This window comes from Hyalella azteca, unplaced genomic scaffold (genome assembly GCF_000764305.2).
Source record: "Hyalella azteca isolate HAZT.00-mixed unplaced genomic scaffold, Hazt_2.0.2 contig8840, whole genome shotgun sequence".
Classification (NCBI taxonomy): Eukaryota; Metazoa; Arthropoda; class Malacostraca; order Amphipoda; family Hyalellidae; genus Hyalella; species Hyalella azteca.
Window position 1 is genome coordinate 111,184 of NW_025938924.1, and position 23,568 is coordinate 134,751.

The following is a 23,568-nucleotide window of genomic DNA, read 5'->3' on the forward strand; positions in this document are numbered from 1 at the left end:
CAAAGGATTTGAGATTTAATCCACTATCATCCAGTCTATACAGACAAATAGTTTCACTGATAACTTCACTCTAGCCAGGGGATATCAGCCGAGATTAATACTTCAACTTAATTTGGTTTCACTAGATAGAATCAGATTTCAGTCACCATACTAGCCCCTAAGGCTGGTCGGCATACAATTTCTAAATAGGATCTAATTACTATGTACAAAATAATCGTTTGTTTTTTAAGTACAAAATCAACATACTTCTACAATACATATATTACCGTTTACACTCACCCAGTGGATTAGGTATTTTTACCAGAACACAACAAGAGAAAGAACCTTTTGTTAGCGCGACAGAAAATCGAATGCATTGCTCGGGTTGTCATGCCGGAGACATTTTTTGAAATTAGCACTGCGTAACAGAATTGTCGTGAATTACAGAATACTAGGATACGTCATTTTGAAGATTATGAAGCAATGGCTAGAAGATCTTAATCTTCTAGTGGCTTAATCCAAAAAAGGCTAGAAGATCTTAAAACTATTATACATTTATCAGATATTATAAATATTAAGACTAGCCATGATTAACTGGCTTACAATGTCGATTATATGTACTTTTTATTTAAGTTATTTAATATTGACAAACAGAGGGGTTCGCAGGTGAATTGTACATAACTGACAGGCTTAACTTATAACTTATATGAAAAGAATATATATAGCATTAGAATATATGAAAATACTTTTTCATTTTAATATAAATCATGAATCACTACAGGGCTACAGAGTGCAGGTTGACTGTTTTAAAATCCATGCAGCAGCCTCCTGTTCTTTATACCTATACATTAAAGTATTTTGAACAAACTTTCGTCGATTTTTCAGTTCCAATTATGATACAATTGAAAGTTTATATGACTTCCATGAGTTTAAGAGTCCGGGAAAAATCTAAATTTAATGCAGGTAACGATTAGCAGCTATATCATTTTCATTTTCTGTGACTCGACAGCTCGTTTTTGTGCGAGTGTTGTTTTCTGTGCATGTGATGATGGTAGACTTTAAAATTAATATAATAATAATATAAATTTATCAATTCAAAAATTTTGGATTGCAGGGGTATTAGATAAAGTCAAAGGTTCATTGTAATAATTTCAACACGAGTCACCGTTTTCAAAAATGGAGAACTCAAAGCAAACATTACATTTTGTGCCCAGTGCATTTCGTATTGAACTGCAACTGCTGAATCATCAACAATATAGACCAAATCTTATCTGGTACCGGTTCTTGACCTATCTGAATTCTTTGTTGCGGGGTTTCGAACCCGCAACTCACTGCTCCAATATTGCTGAATGCATACTCACAATGCATGAATTGCTGTCGTAGAATTCAGGCGTCGCTAAATCGTAAAGAAATAAAAAATGCAAGGCATTATCCTAAAAATAATAACACGGGACTATGTCTTCGAAATTGATGTCGCTGGTTCGATATTAATGATGGTTTTTAGCAATTGGGTTTCAGCAAATTTCATAGCATATTTAATATAATTAAAGTCATGTTGATTGATATATTGAAGTCATGTACACTTGTTGAACAAGCTACTAAAAATTCACTTTGTTATATCAAGCGATTACTTTCTAAAATCGATGTTTTACCTTTATTATATACTGCTGCATGAAATGTGTCTAGTTTCAAATATATAAAGTTGAAAATTCAGAGTATGATGAAAAATTTTACNGCTGTCTAGTGCAAGACTGGTGACAGTCGCATGCAGTGGCGTGACTGAATAGTGACTATTTCATGCAGTGTGGTGCGACATGCACTATAGGTACAATAGCGCGCAGCTAGTGAATAGCGAGACTATAGGTTGTTGCATGCAGTAGTGCAAGACGGGTGACTGTCATATTCTGTGTGGTGCACGACTAGTGACAGTCGCATGCCGTGGAGTGAGCAGCTAGTGACTGTCATATTTTGTGGGGTGCGAGACTCTATAGTGGCAGTGGCATGCAGTGGGGTGACAAAATAGTGACTATTTTTTATGTAGTGTGGTACGAAACTAGTGACTGTCGGATGCAGTGTATTGCAAGAATAGTGACTGTCGCGTGCAATGTCATGTGATACTAGGAACAATAGCGCGCAGCTAGTGAAGTTAGAGGCTAAAGGATGTTGCATGCAGTAGTGCGAGACTAAACTAAACTGGGAACAAATAACTTCTATATGAGACGATAACATCTTTCAGTATTCATACCATGAAATGTACGGCTTATTAACCGGATCGTTTCTGAGGATGGATATTACTCAATGCATGCTAAGATGTATTCCTAAATAGAACCATATACTTCATTAATTTATATATACTTCATTAATGCGCAGCAAAAGAATTTACTGCACTTCTCGTGCAGTCCTTTTATATTCGAATGCATCTGTAGTATGTATTATCTGAGCGGGTTTCGGTAGGATCTTGTGAGGACTCAAATTAAGGACTTCATGTCTAAAGTATTTTGTGATTTAATTTACTTAATTTAAACATGCTCGACAAAGCCTAATCTTATAACTTTGAATCTTTTGACGATTATTCGTAAAGTTGCAACTTTGGCGTTGCCTTTAACAAGTGGAAAACCACCTCTCTAATAAATGAAAAATATAAAAAAAACTCAGTATGATGACAAAGTTTTTTTTCATTTTCAATTCTGTACTTCAATTTTGTTGGGGAATCTCTCTTTTCTCATTTTAAGTGAATTTTATCTCAAAACAATTCGACAAGCAATTACTGCTGCGGCTATCGCTCGTCTCACGTTCGATATTTCGAATAAGTTTTTGTTATTATGACAAAAGATGCAATATATACATGCATCCCGGCAATGAATGTAAAAATTAATAACTCGGAGAAATGCATCAATTAGGAAGCATTAATTGCATTAACAAATCCTCGCGATACAAATAAAAGGGGGAAGGGTTTCTAAGGATGTAGGGTTAAAAAAACAGGGAGAATGGTAAATAAAAAAACCTAGTGTAACTCAAATTAATGAAGAAGTTCTAGAATCTGGTGGAATAATACTGAACAACAGCACTCGTGGCTCGCTGTAGTTTCGGGCCACCTTCTCATTTTTATCTCGAGAATTCCACTCATTTTCTCAAAAATTCAAGTGAGTTCCATTCATTTTCTAGAAGATTTTGCTGACGAGCTCAAATTTGCATAACAGTCAATGCCTTGGCTTCGTCAAGCCAGTGAGTTCTTATCTCAAGAGACTTTTACGTCCACGTTTCAATAACTCCTCCTCTCGGAGTTTCCATTTACCATTACGACTGGCCGACGAGCAGCTCATTTCTTGCACGTCTAATCTCAGTCATTGAAAAGGCCGAAAGGTCCTCATTTCTTTCTAATTGGGATAATTACGTCGACTGAAAGGCGCCTAGGCGCAAATTTGACACGTCCGCCTGGGCGATCGGACCAAAACCTGATGAATTGAACGAGCGAAAAGACGAGGCCGGTCGGCTGCGTCAGGTTAGCATCGTAGGAAATCTTTTGTTCTGCTTGAAAAAGACTTGATTGATGAACGAAAGAATCTGCGTTTTCTTTGGGAAGACAACGAATAATTGTATTTTCTGCATTTTATTCCACATAAAAGCATTGATTTACGACTTGATCATTCAATAAAAGACAAAAAGAGCTCAGTTATTTCGCATAGTATAAACTTTATCAACGACAATCGAAAGTCATTGAATTCAAGCAATCATCGAATAGTACACTATACGTATGTGTATTTCTCTTTAAATATTTTGTTTCCCATCGACGAAAGTGATCAATCCATCAAGGTTATATAAATATCAACGAAATTCCTGCATTCACACAAAATAATTACGTTTAGTTCCTGCAATTTTATGACATTTCTAGGAATTTGAGAACACCAAAACATGCTGCCCATACATACTCATAAACGAGCCTAATCAGGCAGTCACATTCCTGACACAGACCATGCAGCTCCCCTTCATCGTCACGATTTCTGCAGCAACGCAGCACGTCTTTTGGGCTTCCCGTAGCCACCACCTGCGCGTCACTTTCACTCTTCGCTCGCTGCGTAGCGGCGAACTTGACCCTGGGCGGCCGCCGCCCATCAAGGTCTGGACGGCGTCGTTGAGGAAGCTACGAGGAGCGGATTTTCCGCTCCGGCGTCTCGGAGGCCGGATTTGACGCACAGTTTATTCATGTCGGCTGAGTTACAGGAAGCGATTTTAAAACAATGAATACTGTTTCGCTTTACAGTACTATTGTGAACGTCAATTATGGTTATATAAGAGAAGATTAATAATGAGTTATCCCGAAACTGAAGCCCATTCTGTAGGAGTATGTCAGGAAGTGTTTAACACAATGCACAGTTGTGCTATGCTGTATTATTATTGCGGATGACATAATTCAAAGATGAGTAAAAATGAGCGATAACAATAAAAATTGAGCCCTCACTCTATTGTCATGCAGTCTTGTGCATCCGATCTGCGTATCGATCACTGAAATTCAGTGTGTACTGTGACACAAAAAAAGGAAGGAGTTAGAAGGAGCTCAAGAAGGAGTTAGAAATAGAAATATTGAAATAGAAATACTTATGCGTACGCCTTTATTCATCTTCACTTGTTACATTTTAATTGTGTCTCTGACATGTAATATCTTAAAAATTTACGTTAAATTTTCGCACGTGATTTTATTTTCAGAGAATTGGGACTGAAGAATTCATTAAATAAATTTCCATATCAAGATATTTTGAAAATCACTTTGTATGTGCGTTTGTATAAAACTTGGTATAAAAAATATTCGGGATTATTTCAGCGAATTTAAATTCCTGAAATCCTCCATATTTTAAATTCGAGATCTAAGTGGACGAACGTACACAACTGTATAAGAAATAATTCTGGAAAATTTCTCGAAAAAATTAAAAATTTTCTTTTCATGCATGCAAAAGATCCTGAATTGAATATTCAGTCAGTTGATGGATGATTGTATTCATCAATATCGAGCCGTGGCGGGTTTTTCTTCAGTTCAAAATATTAATAACTAAATAAATATATCTATGAATAATTTTCAAATTCCTTCAAGTTGCGAGTTTTAAACGATAACTATATGAAATCTTACACAATGATTAATGTTAAATATATCATAATCGCACTTGGAATTATCTTTTAAATTCTACGATATTTGGATCGACAAAAATCATGCAAAATATGTGCTTTTCGAGAAACCAGATTCAATGGTCGACAATAATAATAATAGAGCACTTATTAGGTCCTGTACGATTCCAATTTTGTAAAAATTGATAAATCAAAATTATAGATAATACCGCTATTGGACTTTATTAGCAGATTATTTTTAATAATGAATCTGTAATTTAATAGTTCTTGATTTCAAAATTTCTACCGAAAAATATCATTAGAAATGCATCAAGGGAAACTTGACGTATACCGGAAGTTCGCTAACTAATTTAATTGGAAAAACTATGGTAAAGGGATTTCGCAGCATGAAAAATCTCTCAATAAATTATCTGGAATCTCTACGGTCACATGAAATTCCGACAGAAAATTTCCAATTTATTGGACAGTTTTTTACGTCAACGATACTACAGGAAAAGAAAATATTTCTTAATATATCAACGTAACAAGCACTCGGCTAGTTCCGCGTAACCGTCTTTTAGCTTGTCCTACACTGTGAACTGCATATGCTAGCGTCGCCCACGCGGAACAAGCAGGGCTTGTTTCCACGTTGACTCTTGCACATGCATTGCACATCCTAAATAATGACTACGCCCATAAATATTTCAATGCATTCTTTATAAGAAACACTCACTTCGAAATTATCACTTTTCAATCCAGTATGACCAACTGGAGTATGATATGTACATGAAGCGATTTTCATTTGCCGTGTCATACACATATTTGTACACGTCCATATATGTGTTTTGCACCCTCAACTTGTTTGAAATATGTGCGTAAAAATAATTTGTAATCTCTCAAAATAATCAGCAAAGTCACTGGACATACCACGCATTTACTGACACTTGATTTGTTGATGTTCCGGGAATGTGAAAAAGTAAACTTTCCCGGGTTTAAAAAATATAATATCGGAAGCCACTATTAGCTCCCACTTGCTTATATTCATTACCGATTCTGTGGACTTCAGGAACATCCGGAATGACATGACCTCACAGTGTGTTCCGTATTTGTTCCGCATTAGCTAACTAATGATGTAAATTAGTGTAAAACAGTGTTGATTGGCACGAGCCCGGCTTGAATGGAACCATGGACATATTACATTCCAATGAAAACAATAAATAATAAGTAGAAATTTTGACACGAAAAACGTGATGTTTATAATCGATTATAATGCTGAGTGACCATGAAAGTGCTTCGCTGCTCAAGCCGGAACTCTCAATTTTTTGCACTTTCCCTTCTTCGATTCAGTTTCGTTAAGTTAAAATTCAGTTTCGTTCGATTCAGTTTCGTTATAGTAGATGATTCAGTTCTGTTATAAGTTAGTTTGGATATTACCCATGTATGGGACAATTGACGCTGAACTTTCTTATTAAGTACGACATAATAATTTCATTGTACCCTATGTTAAAAGGTACCTAGATTTTAATGAAATTATGTAGTAAGCATTTGGCAAAGAAGCGTTTTCGACTAGCATGGACTTCGTAAATTTACAGCGCGTAATAATTGTTGAAACGAAATAAACGGGAAATATTCGAACACTACAATGTTAACATTTATTTCTTAACAATTAATTTAATGGAACTCGAATTTCTCTGGAAACCGAAAAGCTCTTTCTTTACCAGACCCAGTTTAAAACAAAAAGCAAAAACTTTTTTTATATCATATATCAACCTAAGAAAAACGCTAATATCATATAAATTGCTTTAGCATGTAACTATGTAAAAGTTTATGGCAGCGATGAAACTACTTCTGTTGACCTCTCAGTACTTAAATAAGTTCAAGGCTGAATAATTCGAAAATACTGAATTATCTGACATGATTTCTCTGAAAAAATCTTCACCACAAATTAGACTCTTCGTCTGGCATTTCCTTTTACTAACCTTGTCCTGTACAGGTACTCTCACTGCTGGGTTATGGTTGGTTTTCCCCAAGTAGCAAAGCAAAAAGTTTCCCCTCGGTCGTTTCTATTAAAAATAATGAAAAGTTTAGTTTAATTACCCTCTAAATTGCAGGGAATCATCTTGAAAAGGCATGGTTTTTCATAATAATAATAGTTATAATGATAATTATAATCATGCTAATTAAGTATATCGGCAATAAAAATCATAATTAAAACAATAATAATAGTATTAAAAATATGAATAATGATGTTGATAATGATAATAATGATCATGATAAAATAACACGAATAATAATATTCATAACTATAATAAAGATAATATGAACTAGATAATAATATTTCTCAAATATTGTTCAAGAGACCCTCGCTTCACAGAACAGGAAGCTTCACGTCCGTTATAGCAGGGAAAACCTGACCTCTCCCCACCCCCCAGCCACCGCACTGCAGCTAGCCTTACTAAGTGTGCGTGTGGGTACAGCCTACAAGGTCACGGCTACAGTGGAGCTCTAACTCACGTTTTGAGTCATTTTTATATACGTTTAATCTTTCTAATGATATTATTATTCCACGTTGTTCTTCCATATAAAATATCACCTCTACATCATTCATGCTAAATTTCATGGGCCAAATTTTACTTTACTTTAAATTTGCATGTGAGTACAGCCTGTACAAGGTCACTGCTACAGTGACGCTCTAACTCACGTTTTGAGTAATTTTTATATACGTTTAATATTTCTAATGACATTATTATGCTACGTTGTTCTTCCAAACAAAAATATCAGCTCTACAACATGCGGGCTAAATTTTCATGAGCTAAATTTTACTTTAACCGCGAAGCGATAACCATTCTTCCACTTCTCTGCGGAGGCTGATTCATCTAGAAATGACTTTTGTTAAGCCTGTACTAACGTGAATAATTAAAACATGAAACTCATATAAATCCTCAAAAAATCGTTCACCTGCATTAATTTTCAAAGACAATCGAGTGCCAATTCGGAAGTGCCATTCCCGGGAATACCTTCACGTCTTCATCAATAATATCTAACACTTCCTCCTTGAGCACTAATAAACCTCTTGACACTCGATCACGCAAATATTCGAACAATTAATGCCCATGCTTTCATCTTGAGTGGTTCGAAGCGTATTTTTCCTCATTATGGCACGAATAATGTGGAATTTATGAGGCTCGAAAATTGCCGACTGTTTTAGGTAGCCACAAATGCCACATATCGAAACCATGTCATGAACACGGATATATATACACTTTTAAAGCAACATCCGAGTTACAACGTGCCTCGAATCGATCAAGGCTAAAAAATTTCACCGAATGAAACTTTGGTAAAATTTTTGAGGACATTCAGTCACACTAGGAGCATTTGTAATTCAATATTATGAATATTATACAAATTACATTAACAATTTTGATTATCAGTCAATTCAAAAATGTCATGTATTTGTAAGCCAGAATTGAATAAATTAGCGTCTATATAATAAATTCGCGATCAAGAAGTTTGTTATGAGAGATTTGTGCGAAGTTATGCAGTATTATTTGAGTAAAGTAAATCTTATGTCGCATTCAACTAAAACGATCTTAACTAGAATGTCACGATTCACCCTGATTCCGTTATTCGAAATCCGGGTTATTATACAATACAATATTCCAGCGTTTACTATAATTTAATTTGTTGTCTCACAATTCTGGCGAAAATGTCGCTTCAGTAACAAACCACTTCACCATTTCCTTCAACGAAAATGAAGTAAATATTTCCAGTGCATATTTGTCGATAGATAATCTCGTTTTACAGCAACACTGAGAACAGAAATATTTTTTTTTCGTGTGGCTAAAAAATTGGTACAGCGAGTGCACAGTTATGGGCTGGAACGGCAATCCCCAATACGGAAGTTGCGGAAGTGGCTCACAATTTACCGCAGTTGGCCCTGCGTCCTACGTAGCGCTGTCGTCTTTAAATGTTCAGTCCGGCCTGACAAGTCTCACTTGTCTTTGATCCACACTCGCAGTATCATCCTACCTCCGCAAGCATGAAAGTGGTACGCCGTGACTATGCAGTGTTCTTGTTAATTGGGTATATTAATAAAGACTTGCATAGTGTAGAAGTGCAGTGATGTGAGGATCCGTGAGATTATTTTCCCTTCTATTCGGATTATTTTGAGAAAAATTTTACATCGTGTCTATTTATAGACGTGTTTTTATTTTGGATGATTGTATTGCTGAATAAAATAGATATATTTTTAATGTGTGTTATCCACCACTTATTGTTCGCGGACTTGATTGCATTCACTAGCGCGTTTTTCAAACTACCGAAAAGTTCAACCTCTGCTCAAATATACTACCAGGCGTGAATTTGACACTAGTTTTGAATTAAAAATATCTTCAACCACTTTTTCACATTAATTTAGATGACAAAAATATCTTAGTTGTAATCGGATTTTCTGCCAATTTTTCCCGTCACTTAAGCATTTTATTTCTAGTACATGACCTCGAGCTTTAATGCTAAGTATCATGATTTACTTATCAATCTTGTATCAATTTTCATTCACTCAATTCGTATTATGAATAATAAGAACAGATATAGAAAAAAATTCCAATAGTCTAAAACTGTCACTGTTCGAATATTTTAACATTGTTTCTACAAATAAAATCTTCTACTTCTGTAGATAGTGACTAAAAATTTCGTAATGGATAGTAGAGGGATCCCACTATCACAATAATTTCTAGAGTTGTCTGAACCTAAGATTTCCTAACCTGCCTTTAACAACTGGATATTATTCAAATTGATATTACATATAACGTCGTCTCGGATTTTCCCTCCAAAATCAGTATTTGTTTTTTTATTGTATAGTGAATGAAATGTCAATGGAATATCTTTTTGTCAATGAAACGAGACGTTTAAATTTCCACAGGCACCAGTAACTATATGGGTGGTAGCAGCGAGCTGCAGCCTGCTGCTGGCAACGGACGCATTCGACCCCCTCACGAAGAAAGCTTTGGCTACGAAGCTGCTCGTTGGAGGCGCAGTTGCTGGCAAGGTGGCCCTTGTTGGAGGAGCTGTCATCGCAAAAACTTTACTCGTCAAGAAACTTCTAAAAAATAAAAAGTTTACAGGTGGTTACAAAGGCGGCGTATACGACAAAGATTATACCAGACACGCAGGATATCCCGCTGCACTGTACACACCATCTTACTATGCACAACCTGCTGCCTATTACCCACCGGTCAAAGCAGCCTACCAACCTGCTTATCAGCAAGCTTATCAACCAGCTTACCAGCCGTCCTATCCTAGTTACTCGTACCCTTCAAAGTCCTATGCCAGTAAAGGATATGCTCAACCTGGCTACGGTTCACTGTACGGATAAAAGATTAGTAACCTCATGTTCTGTTTCTTCTTAATAACTTGGCGCAACTTGCATGTTCTGGAAAGGACTGGAAAGGACTGTACAGAACTGTAAAGGACTTCCAAAGATAATTCAAAATTAATAGCCAAGCTCTCATGGAGCGGCTATTATATGTAATTTATTTATTCAGTATATAGCCCTATTTAGGTAATATTATTAATATTCGTATTTCGGTGATATGGAAGTCTCACACAATTAGCCACGAAAATGTTGAATGTTTCACAATGCACGAAACTTGTTAGCCATCATTTAGAGCAAGTTCGTGCGCATAATGGAAAAAAATATTTATTTCTTAAACGTATGTACTTGATTATATATAAATAATTTGATTTTCTCATATACTTTATGTTATTTATCCATTCCGAGCTTACTCCGAGATAAGTATAGCTTTCCTCTGACAGCAGGAATTTAAACGTTGTAGCACTCAATTCCCTCGCATTCCTGCACTACGAAAAAGGAATGGATCATATTTTTTGCACATTTTCTCATTTATGGGAAAAAGGCGCTATTGTGCTCGCCATGTCTGTCAGTATGTCCGTCCGTCCGTCTGTCTGTCCGTGACTTCACGGTTTCGTCGACGAGAAAATGCGCTCTTTGTCACTCACTACAGTGAGTACTGAGTTATATTTTTTTAAAATAATGACACGCATACCTACTCGCTACACCTTTTACGGGTCCAGGATAACTAATATAAGGGCTAAAAATGCATAGCTCTTTGGACAATGACCTTCTCATTCTTCCGAGTGTCCTCTGGCAACACCCATGACGACGTTTCTTAATATCATAAACATCTTCATATCTTAATATCCTAAACTCATCATCATAAACACCTTCATATAGATCATCAAAAAATCATCATATACATAGATCATCATAAACAGCATAATGAATATCATCATAAACATCATCATAAACATTATCATAAACACCATCATAAACATCATCATAAACATCGTCATAAACATCATTTTAAATATCATCATAAACATCGTCATAAACATCATTTTAAATATCATCATAAACATCAATATAAAAACACCATCATCGATTCGATGGCAATAGTGTAGACAGAGACTATACACTTGGATTAAAGTTCTCAATTCAGTATTAGTTTTGATCAACTTGATGGGAGGAGAGGTATCAATTTTATGAGTACGATATCAAACAAAGAAAGTTACAGATAATGAATTCTAAGTTTTTTTTTCTTTATACTTTAGGCTACGGTAAATAAGGGAGTATATATGCTTGTATGAAAATCATATTTTAAATACAACTATACAAATTAAATCCTACTAAATTTTTGGGGTGGTGGAGTAAATTGGGAATTTAGAACTCCAAAAATTCATGATTCCTAAATAAAATATGACTTTCTGACAAACTAAAAGCCAGATGGTTTTGATTGCCACATAAAAAACGCCTAAATCATATCTTGATATCCTAAGGAGACATTTAGAATTACTGCTTTAATTCGGTGTAATCTGATCTAATCAAATTATTTCTTGTTGCAACGATGAAGTTGAATTTCGCTGGGAGTGAATTCACTGAAAATGAATATCCCACCTATGATGCACAAATTATTTTCTCGTAACGCTTAAGCATTCCTTGATCCATAGAATATTAATTAAATTTTCCATGTCGCAATTCATATTTCGGAAATAAATTACATGTACGAGGACGCGAGGCATTTTTTGGAAAAGTTTTGAATAAAACTATATATATGATTATATTCCAGTTTTAGGCATGCATCAAAATTTAAAATAAATTTAATTTTTCACGTTTGCGTTAAAACAGCGCGCACCAACACTGTTAATAATAGTATAATACCCAATACAATATAATAATAATCCCAATATGCACCACTGTAAGTATAAACTGTCAACACTTACATTTACGTTTGCGTACGTTCACATTACATCAGAGTACGCTGCTAATGACACTTTCACAACACACTAACACTGGCAATAATGCATTTACATTACCTATGCGTGCCTATATGCACTGATACCTTTAGGTCACACTTAATGTACTTGTACTATGCAGAGGTTGCTTTCAAACCAAATTAGTATACTAGTACAACGATAATAGTGCGGTTACCCATTAAATTCCAGGCATGACTCACTTGTGACGTAAAATCCCTTATGACGCCACCCGTAGCATGGATACGTAGTTAGCATCTGGGCGTCAGAGCGATTTAACGCCACAAGTGAGTCGTGCTTGAAATTTAATGGGTCAGTATGACCCACAAATGGGGCAAGTGAGTCAAAAAAGTGCATCGATTTTCGGACGCGGTTGACTCATCAAAGTGGGTCATCCAGACCCGCCCATTTCTCTCAGTGCGAATTCAACGAGTCAAGAATAGAGAAAATTTTCTGCCTGCGCTGCGATGTAATTCCTGCGATAAAATTGTCCGATTAGGACAATTATTAGGAAATTAGCTTCAATATTTATTAACGGGATAATCATCTGTACACATTTCTTGGCAGGAAGACAATTATACTCGATTATACGTTACAAAAAAGAGGGTATGTAGGTAAGACCTCTTATTCATAGTTCTCTATTCCGAGTCCTCTTTTTGCATTCCATTATTTTATTACTGTTTAAGTTTATGATTCAGGCATGGTAGCCTTACGGTTGGAATCCGTGTCTGTGAAATCTAGTTTAATCTATTGTAGATTTTACACCTGTTTTGAAAAATATATTCGATATTAATCGAATCCCGAAAACATCCTACTAGAAAATATCATGAAATTGTAATGCCTGTGACCAATGTTATATCACACCGCTAAAAAAGTCCGTCTTGACTGAAGTTGACAGAATTTTGGGCTGCACCCTCAGCATGCACGACTGCTGAAGAAATAAATTACATTCATCTGTGATCAAAAGAGAATTTACATCCAGTGTTTTGCATTATCTTATATATGTGCTGGATATAACACTTACAGTATATCAAACCTTGGTCATTGGTCTAAATGTACCCAACAGTGATGGTATTTGAACTGTTGGCAACTATTCATCCAAAACAATTAAGTAGTCAAATATGAATGACACAACTTATTTTTGTAGAAAACGACGAAACCAACATGCCTGAAAATATTATAGCCGATGCACAAGTATAAAATTGATGTATGCCACGATTTTGGTGAGTCAATAACTTTATTTTTTGCAGTTATCGCTTAACTACCTAATTCCAATAAAAACGACTAAACCATCATACCTAAAAACATTTTAGCCGATGTGCAGGTATAAAATTAGCATAATTCATGAGTTTACAACTGTTTTTAAAGCATACTGGTTATTTACCGAATTCAAAAGGACTGAACCAACATACCTGAAATTACCAAAGCCACTGCGCAGGAGTTAAATGAACACATTTCCTGAGTTTCGTGTCGATCCAAGTACATTTAAAGCAGTTATTGGTAAAATACTTCATTCATAAAAAAACTAACCCCACATGACTGGAATTTAAAAGCAAAGAAAACGCCAAGAAAATTCACCATATCGATATTGAAAACGTTTCGGAGTCCAGCTCCATCATCAGTTCGACTAAACTAAAAATGAATAAAATCACTTTAAAAGTCAAAATTCAAAGGCGTTTTCTTTGCTTTTAAATTCCTTGTGAACTTGCGATGTAAGCAGACTAATGATATAAGTACTTATGACTGGAATTTTTACAGCCACTGCGCAGGTACAAAATTAAGATTTTACGCGAGTCCGATGGAGAGCCATTTTAATTTGCTGAATTTACTTATCGGTTTATTATATACTTCTGAAACAACGACCCTGAAAATTTCCAGCCACTGCACAGGTGCAAAATCAACATATTTCTCGGACTTGGTGGATAATTGACTTTATTTTTGGCAATTAACGGTAAATTACTTGTTTCATGAATAATTAAACCTACATAAATACAATTATTACCGCCAATGCGTAGGCATAAAATAATAATTTTTCTCGAGTTTAGTGGAGATCCAAAGTTATTTGTGGCAGTGATCGGTTAGTTACATAATTCAAAATCGACCTAACCCACATTCCTAAAATTATTGTAGCCACTGCTCAGATGTAAAATTGACATAGTTAACAAATTTGGTAGAGATATAGTTTGAATATAGGCAGTTATCTTTTCATAACCAGATTCAGAAAAGAGTAATTCTCATTCTTGAAATTAATACTAAAAAAATTTATTACCATTCTTGAAATTAATGCTATTATATTAATAATTGCACAGGTGTGAAATGAACAAATTCCTCAATTAAGTTTGGGTGATATCAAGTACATTAAAGGCAGTTTTCGGTAAATTGCCTAATTAAAAAACTACAAGGCTTACAGAGCTGAAATAATTGCAGCTTCTGCGCAGGTGTAAAGTTTAATTATTTTATACGCTTAACTCAATTATCTAAAGCGAACCAAGTTCATTTGTGGCAGTTATCGGTTAAGTACCTAATTCAGAAACGAATTATCCCATACACTTGAAAATATTACAACGATGGCGTCCAACCGCACTGTTAATTATGACAGGATGAAATCTATAATCTTGAATATCCTTAGGAAGAAGGTGTTATATAGGCTAACAGAATTTAAAAATGTTAATTGAAACGGAGGAAAGGATAAAAAAATATTAGTGTGAGTGCTAGCTCACACCATTAAGTAAATAGCCTACGATGAAAGTACTACTTTTGCATCCTGTTGGCCTATAAACAAACTAATAATTACTTTCCGATTGATCACTTAAACGAACTAATAAAATCGATTAATCGATTTAATTAATTGATTAAACTAATTAATAATTACTTTCCGAGTTTCGATTCCGATTAATTATTATTAATCATAATTAATAATAACGAATTAACAATTACCTAATTCTTATTTCTTCCAAGTACCTATACTATTCAAACAATAATTGCACCTCCTTGTGCCATTATTGTATTCAACTTCTTGTAATGATTGTAAGCCCTTTAAATCGGGCCCTAACAAGTGTTCACATGCCAATCCCTAAGCACATATAACACCGGCCTGTGGTTATGACTAGGAAAGATTAGCCTATATACTGTATGTAGCTTCGTTTGACTCGCATCACAAGAGGTCGAGCATCATTTGTTTTTTAGACACTGATAATCCAATTACATAGTAAATTATTTGAAGTAGAACAATTTCATCGTTGTAGGGACAGCTGACGTTTTCATTTAACCGTTGCTTAAGCTGAACCTCTAGTTATTTCCCGGTTGTGATGTTAATTCAAATTCCTATTCATCACGAGTTTTAGTAGTTATATTCTTTCTTATTTCTTTGGCCAATAATTTGATATTTTTACTTGTACTCATTCGAATATCGTCATTAGTAATTGATATGTGAAGAATTTACTGTTGATGAGGATACTTAGGTACAATAGACTATGTATAACTTTGCATTGTCAAGCAATTCCATATGTATGATCATGTTAAAGAGCAGAAATTGAATATGCAAGATTTAAATGAATATAGAGCCAATACTAATTAGAAATACGAGGATGATGTTGAATCATGATAGCAAATAAGTGAACGGATTAGTTTTGGCGATCAAATGTATTTCTCCAAATTAATTCTATCGAAGGTGCTCAGCTAATCTTGACTGAATCTGTATCGAGTCAATTTTTGACGAATCGTCTCAAGTTCTCAGAGTCCTGCCACTGTTCTTATAAATCTGCATCGTTTCAAAAGTCGCCGAATGTTTGGCACGGTTTCCACATTAGCAATCCTAACGATAGAAAAATCCTATATAAATTTCAAAATATATTTACATAGTACGAAATATTTCATTCGATTTTTATTTGAAGTATGGTTTTCGTTGAAGTTGCGTCATTTTTCTCATTCTTAATGCAGTTTTTTTCCTTAGAATTTAAAAAACCTGGAAAAATTTTGTCACGGCCAAATGTTTTTGTGTGCTTTTGTTCATATATTTTCAAGAATTGATAATTTTTGTAGGTTGTAGACTAGAGGAAATTTAAAACGGTGAAATTTTCTACTTTAAATATTTTGAATATTTTATGGTGCGTAAGAAAAATTCTCAACAACCCAATTGTCGCTTGTTAGGCACAGATTCTGCTCTAATGGTCGGCACTATATAACATGCGCTTTCCATTTAAAAAATATCATGGCAAACATTCCATCAAACAGGCTTATACTTTAAAATGGAAAAGCTTCAGTTAGATGATTTTTCGAGTCATGTATGATAAATATTAACTATAGAGGCTCCATCAGAGAATTTGAATATTATCACTGTACTAACGAAAAAAAGTAAATTTGACAATTTCCTGATATTACCATTCCAATCAAACGATCAATAATTCAAGTTGATCTATCAGTGTAATATTATATTTATTTTGCATAAAAATAAATTTTTATTCATTTTGAACAAAATAAAAAACCTATAGAAGTGGTACTTCTCTATAATCCGAGAAAAACACATCATAACTACCGGACATCACACTTAGCATAAGTCATTAGCATTTCATGAAAATTTTAAGCATTGAAGGGCGTTGAAATCCCATCGGGTAAGCTTTCACTTACTAATATTGATTCCTGAGGACGCATTCAGTTGTACACGTCCTTCACAAAATGATAAATAAATGACTCGTTGATATATCAACGAGTATACAACGAGTATGCAAATATATCGTCCCATCGCTATAGCGATGGGACGATATATTTGTATTTGGATGACACTCCAAAATAGCGATGTGAACTTATATCACACTGGCTTACAAACAGATTCCTTTCATTCATGTGATAAATTTTTTGTATTCAGTTAACAGATCGGAAGATTCAACACATCTTATATCAAAAAGAATTACCTTACGGATTACAATATAAACGAATTATTATGTTTTTAATTCGAGGCGCATCAGAAAACGAGGTTATATAGCGTGTTTCTACAGGCAGAACACCAGCTTTTTTATTTATTAATTTTGTCGATAAACAACAATATTCTCTGCTTTCAGAATTATTTTTCAGGAGCGATGCCACAGGTATAGTTAATGAAAAAAGAATTGAAGAAATTACGTTTGTTGTGATTTCCTCTCATTTTGTTGGGAGAACTATTAAAAATCGCAAAGAAAAAAACCCGATACAAGAGCTGTGATGTGTTTTTCGTGAGGCCGTTATGAACTTCTATTAAATAAACATATTATAACTATAGTTTATAAAGATTTCTTGAATTAAATCGTTATTTGTAGATCATTATTCGCTTTACTTGAACTGTTTTGTCTAGGGAAAAGATGCGTACTACGCAGTCACCTTTATCTATGTTGGTACTTTTGTTTTCGAATAATGCCGTTTTGAACTTTTATAAAATATTAGTATGTATATAACAATAATTAAAAATGTGTATTCAAAAATCTTATTCGAAGATAATGCGAAATGTGTATTGACTCATTTTGAAGCTGCAAACGCGAAGCGACCTACAAAGCTATAGGAGAAGCGATCTGGATGGTGGATGTACGTGCAATAACGTTTTTGGATGGTGGATGTACGTTTTTTTTATAAAATTACCTTTTTATAAATAACTACATCAGAAAAATCAAATTTATAGCTTAACTATTTAATTGCGTTCAACTGCACAAGAATAAGTCTAGAGACACGTAATGGTATTCTATATGCGACTAATTGGCAAAGGGAATGCTTGGGGTTACATTATCAAGCAATTTTTTCTAGCAACTTCTTCTTTTTCAATCAATTTTACTTTTATGGATGCCCTGATCAATAAAAATATCCATCTTAAAAATCTACCTCCTACGCTTTTAAGCTGTATATATAGTGTGTTGACATATTGACATTGAGTGACATATTCGATTTGTAAAGACCATATCTTGCGACTCTGGTAGCCACTTTTTTCCGATTTATGTATGGTTTGGAATATATTAAAGAAAACTAAGAGGAGGGGTGGAAAATAGAGGGAAATGGAAAAGTACTACAAAAAAAAATTGCTTCAGATATTCATTTTTCAAATCGATTTATATGTCTCTCGATGTTATAGCACGCAATTGTAGGGGGAGATAGATTCATAAAGAATTTTTTCTCTGCCGTTTTCTTTGCATTCCACGTTTTCTTTAAACTTTTAAAAAAATTCATGCTAGAAAAATATTTTTCTCTTAGGGATTTACAACAGATCATTCGTTTAGTTCCGTAGATAATTTTAAAGGGAGACCCACCTCCTTTACTACGTTAAATGATATCTGGCAACGCCACTATAGCTTCTTTAGTTATAAATAAAAATATCAACTTAATAATAATATCAACTTGTTGGCTCTCCGGTTCGAACATTTTATTCCTATGATATCACACTGAATGATTCATGCACATCCAACTCAGAGATCTCAGATCAGTTCAGATCTGGGACGGTAATGAAACTTCTGGAAATGGCAATTCTAAGATCACTCTATTCTTTCCTGAATAAATCAGCCCTCTCTATAACATCAAATGCTTTATTCGTGACTCTGTGGTGAGAGGAATGATGAACTGAATTTTTTTTATAGAATGTGTTTCATTCTCGAGCTCTCGAGTTGCAGTGGGAGCATATTTTTGCTCAAAGCAACAGGCCATTACGACCGACTGGAGTCTCTTAAGTGAATTAATTATTATGCAGTAAAATCTCATTATACTTTATTTGTTTTCTACTGTATACACTTTCCCCACTGTAGAACTAATCGAACTACTTTTCTACTCTGTACTTTCCCAACTTTAAAAGTGATTATCATTCGCTAGTATTTATTTAAATTAGCTTAGAAAAGAAACACGCACGGAACGTCAAAGGGCAGCAAACGGAAGTTTTTCTACGATGAATAAATTATTTTTGGAAAAAATGTACTTGCTTTAATTCTTACCGTTACTCACTTCAGAAACACGCCTGACATTAGTAGTAAAAAGCTTCCATACATTTTCATGTCCGGAAAAGAATCAACGACATGGAAAGAAAAACTACCTAAAAGTATAAATTAACTCAAGATAGAACTGACAATTATATTGTGTATTATATAGTTGTATGCTAATATGTAAAGCAATAAAATTTATTTGCAAATGCTTGGCCTTATTAGATAAAGTAAAAGTTATTAGAAGTGTGAGTAAAGTCCTAGTTTTCCGATGACGACCTCGAGACTGCTATGAAGCTCCGGCGTTTTTAAATGAGCTGTACGGCCTTGCTGCGCTCACTCCTCATTGATCGTCTAGCGTAGCATCATCTCACCATCGCAAGCATGAATGTGGTACGTTATAAATATGAAAATATTCTTACGTTATAAATATATATATCTATACATATATAACGTAGCTGTTATAAGATACTCATTGTAATAGATTGATTGATCGATTTTTTATTCACAAAGGAGCTCTAGTTACAATTCAAAAGAAAAAAATATAACTCAGTACTCACTGCAGTGAGTGACAGAGAGCGCATTTTCTCGTCGACGAAAACTGAGGTTAACACAATACTAATGGTTTGCAATGAACATATTCACCAAATTGCACTGAATATAATTACAATCAGAATGCATGATCAACATTAATAATTTCCATGGCAGGCAAAGTTTGTTTTGCATTTAATGTTGACAACAAATAGGTCGATTTTTCGCAAATTTTAAATCTTGTTTACTGGATTTGTAGTTCAGTATTCCACTCTGGATGAAGATTAGCAAAGATCCAAATGCCATGTCAACAAATGATTATTTTTAGCAAAATAAAATGGCAATCTACTACAACATTTCACTTTAACTTCACTTGTTGTTGTTTGTCTGTCTGTCTGTCTGCCACAAATCTTATAATCGATACTTAAACACACTTCTACCAGTTCAATCGATCTGAAAATTGGCACACTTGCATAAAGTTGGAGACAATGCATGAATAAATTGACAGAATAAATGATTTTAAAAATTTAATTTTTTTTTTCAATATTAAAAAAATTAAAAATAATTTTGTCATCTACAAATCTTATAATCGATATTTAACACACTTCTACATGTAAAATCGATCTGAAATTTGGCACACTTGTATAAAGTTGGAGACAATGCATGAATCAATTGACAGAATAAATGAGTTTAAAAAGTAAAAATTTTTTTTTCAATACTTAAAAAAATTAAAAATAATTTTGCCAGCTACAAATCTTATTATCGATATATGACACACTTTACCTATCCAATCGATCTGAAATTTTGCACACTTGCGTAAAGTTGGAGACAATGCCTGAATCAATTGACAGAATAAATAATTTTATAAATTAAGAAAAAAATTTTAATTAATAAAAAATGTAAAAATAATTTTGTCTGCCACAAATCTTATAACCCATTTATGACACAATTTGACCTGTCCAATCGATTTTAAATTTTGCCCAATTGCATAAAGTCAGAGACAATGCATGAATCAGTTGACAGAAGAAATAATTTTGAAAATTTACAAAATTTTGATATCTTAAAAAAATTTCGAATAATATTTTTTTAATATATGAAAATAAAATTAGAAATTCATTGTACATGTGTAACATCAAGACAATGGATTCTTCAGAAGTGTTGTATTTAAAAACGTAATATTTAAACGCATATTATTTATGATAACTCTAATTCACTTTCCACCTCCCTTGTATCACTAATACATCATCCGATTATACTTATGTAATGTAATCTGAATATTTCTGCACATCTCTACTCGATCTTGCTATCAGTCCCCGTAATGTAATGAATCAATTCCCACAGAAACCCACAACTGCGTTGGTGCTACTGGCGTGCTTCAGCCTCATGGTGCCAACTGACGCCTTGATATTCACGAAAGCAGGGCTCATTACAACAGCCATACTCACGAAAAAAGGGTTCGTTTTAGACGTTATCACAGGAAAAGCTGTGCTTGTTTGCAGCGCTTGTAGGGGTCCCCATCGTTGGAAAGACTCTCCTCGCCAAGGGTCTGTTCAAGAAGAAGTTGGCAAAAAAATTTATTAATATGATAAAAGTTGCAAATATAGCTTACAAACCCCCTTTCGCATTCTAATAACTTTGTATTGGTTATTTTAAATATTGCTTCAGCTTATTGTATGAATTCTAGTAATAGCTGCTACTTCTTCACATTATACTTACTGTTCGTCAATTTAATATTCTTTCTAAGGAATCAAGAAAACAAATCAAAATTTATAGGCGAGTGACTTTTGAACCGCACCATTATATTTAATTTATTTTGAATTCAGTTTTGTAGTTCTTACGATTCCTTAAAATTATTAATAAGTGATATTTGACTGAACTGAAATCGTGTTTGCACTCCCCTTTTTAGGGAATATACTTGGGAACATTATTTTTCGTTAGAAGGGGAGCGATGTTCATATATTTAATGAATAAAGTTTTTGTTTTCATCACAGAGTTTAATTTACACATCCCTCGCAACGAACAGAACAGTGTTGATATTCTCGTAGCTCAAAGGCAGAAATTTTTCAAAGTTATCAGCACGCAATTCCGCACGCATCGTACCTACACTGGCAACATCCATGCTGGGCTTCAAAAGCCCATCTAAATAAATGGTTACCTCGGTAATTGGACGAGTAAATGTTTGTGATGTGCACTGCCGGCCTTGCAGGTATTCCATCATTACCTAGAACGAGAGCCTGCCGGAGTAACAGCGGACCGGTGCTGAGAGTGAGACAGTGTCATCTACATGTTGATTATTATTCCCGTATGATTCTTGACGTCAAGATTACAGTCATGGTGGGAAAAGCTAGAATTGTACTAAGTACTGTAGATAAAATGACAATAATACGGTGAACGTGTCTCTCGAACTTTTGAGACTTGATTTCTAAACAATCCCACCAAATATATATTAATTATAGGACGTAACGGTCAAAAAATCAAGTTAAAACCAAATAATGAGTGGATCCTTAATTGATCGATTGGAAATTGAAATAACCGAGGCATTTTTCTATCGGAGTTTATGAATTCAACATTAATCCTGCGGTGCAAATAATTTATACAAACTACTTTGATGAAGATAAAATTATTAGAGATAATTCATAATATTAAGTCTAACTTCGCGGGTTCAGTTACAAAATTTTTAAGACACAATTTAGACGTGGCATCTGCTCGAAAATGTTATACTAAAAAACCTATTTTGTTGAGAAGATGTCGAAGCAGTCGAAATGAAGAATTATAAAAAAAAAACAAATCAATTAATTAAAAGTTCCGGACAGGATTTCAATTTACACTGCATGCAGGTCTCCTTAGCTATAGACGGGGACAATGGAATGCGGTTAACAGCGAAGAGCCAAATAGAGGATTTAACCGGGATTTAATAAACCGTCACAAGATCGTCGTGAATTTTCGGTCAATCTCTCACGGCTGATGCTATCTCTCTCTCTCGTCCGACTCTCGACTCTCTCTTCTTCCATCCAATAAATTCCTCAAACCTTTCCTGAATACAAGTGCGGAACTCCATAAAAATATTTCAATTATGATACGAAAGTTTTGCCGCGAATAAGTGAATGGAAAAATCCTCCAAATCATAAATTCGACCTTCCTATATATATACAATCTTAATTTTTATGAGCGATCCAAGCGTAATGCCATTACAAAGAAGGTGTTCTATAGGCTAAAAGAATTTAAAAGTTTTAATTGAAAAGAATGTAAAGATAAAAAGTAATGATGTGAGCGCTATTGCACACCATTAAATAAATAGCCAACGATGAAAGTACCACTTTTGCAAACGGTTGGCCTATAAATGAACTAATAATTACTTTCCGATTAATAACCTGGGCGAACTAATAAAATCGATTAATCGATATTATTATTCGATTTAATCGATTATACGAACTAATAATTACTTTCCGATTTCTGATTCCGCTTAATTATTATTAATAATAATCAATAATAATGAATTAATAATTACTTAATTCTAATTATTTCTTGTAACGGTATTATTAAAACAATAATCACACCTACTTGTTCCATTATTGCATTCAACTCTTTTTCCTGATATCAGGCCTTAACATCGGAGCCTATAAAGTGTTCACATGCCAATCCCTAAGCACATATAACACCCGCCTGTGGTTATGACTGGGTGAGATTAGCCTAGCTTCGTTTGACAAGG

General features: G+C 34.3%; 1 protein-coding gene across 1 annotated transcript; it reads left to right on the forward strand.

Moving 5' to 3' along the window:
• Positions 1 to 9,067: 9,067 nt before the first annotated feature.
• LOC108681529 (serine, glycine and glutamine-rich protein) lies at positions 9,068 to 10,790 on the forward strand. Its single transcript, XM_018170573.2, has 2 exons — positions 9,068 to 9,124; positions 9,998 to 10,790. Exons 1-2 carry the CDS (start codon positions 9,116 to 9,118, stop codon positions 10,448 to 10,450), a joined length of 462 nt encoding a protein of 153 aa, XP_018026062.1. The 5' UTR covers positions 9,068 to 9,115; the 3' UTR covers positions 10,451 to 10,790.
• The last annotated feature ends 12,778 nt before the right edge of the window (positions 10,791 to 23,568 follow it).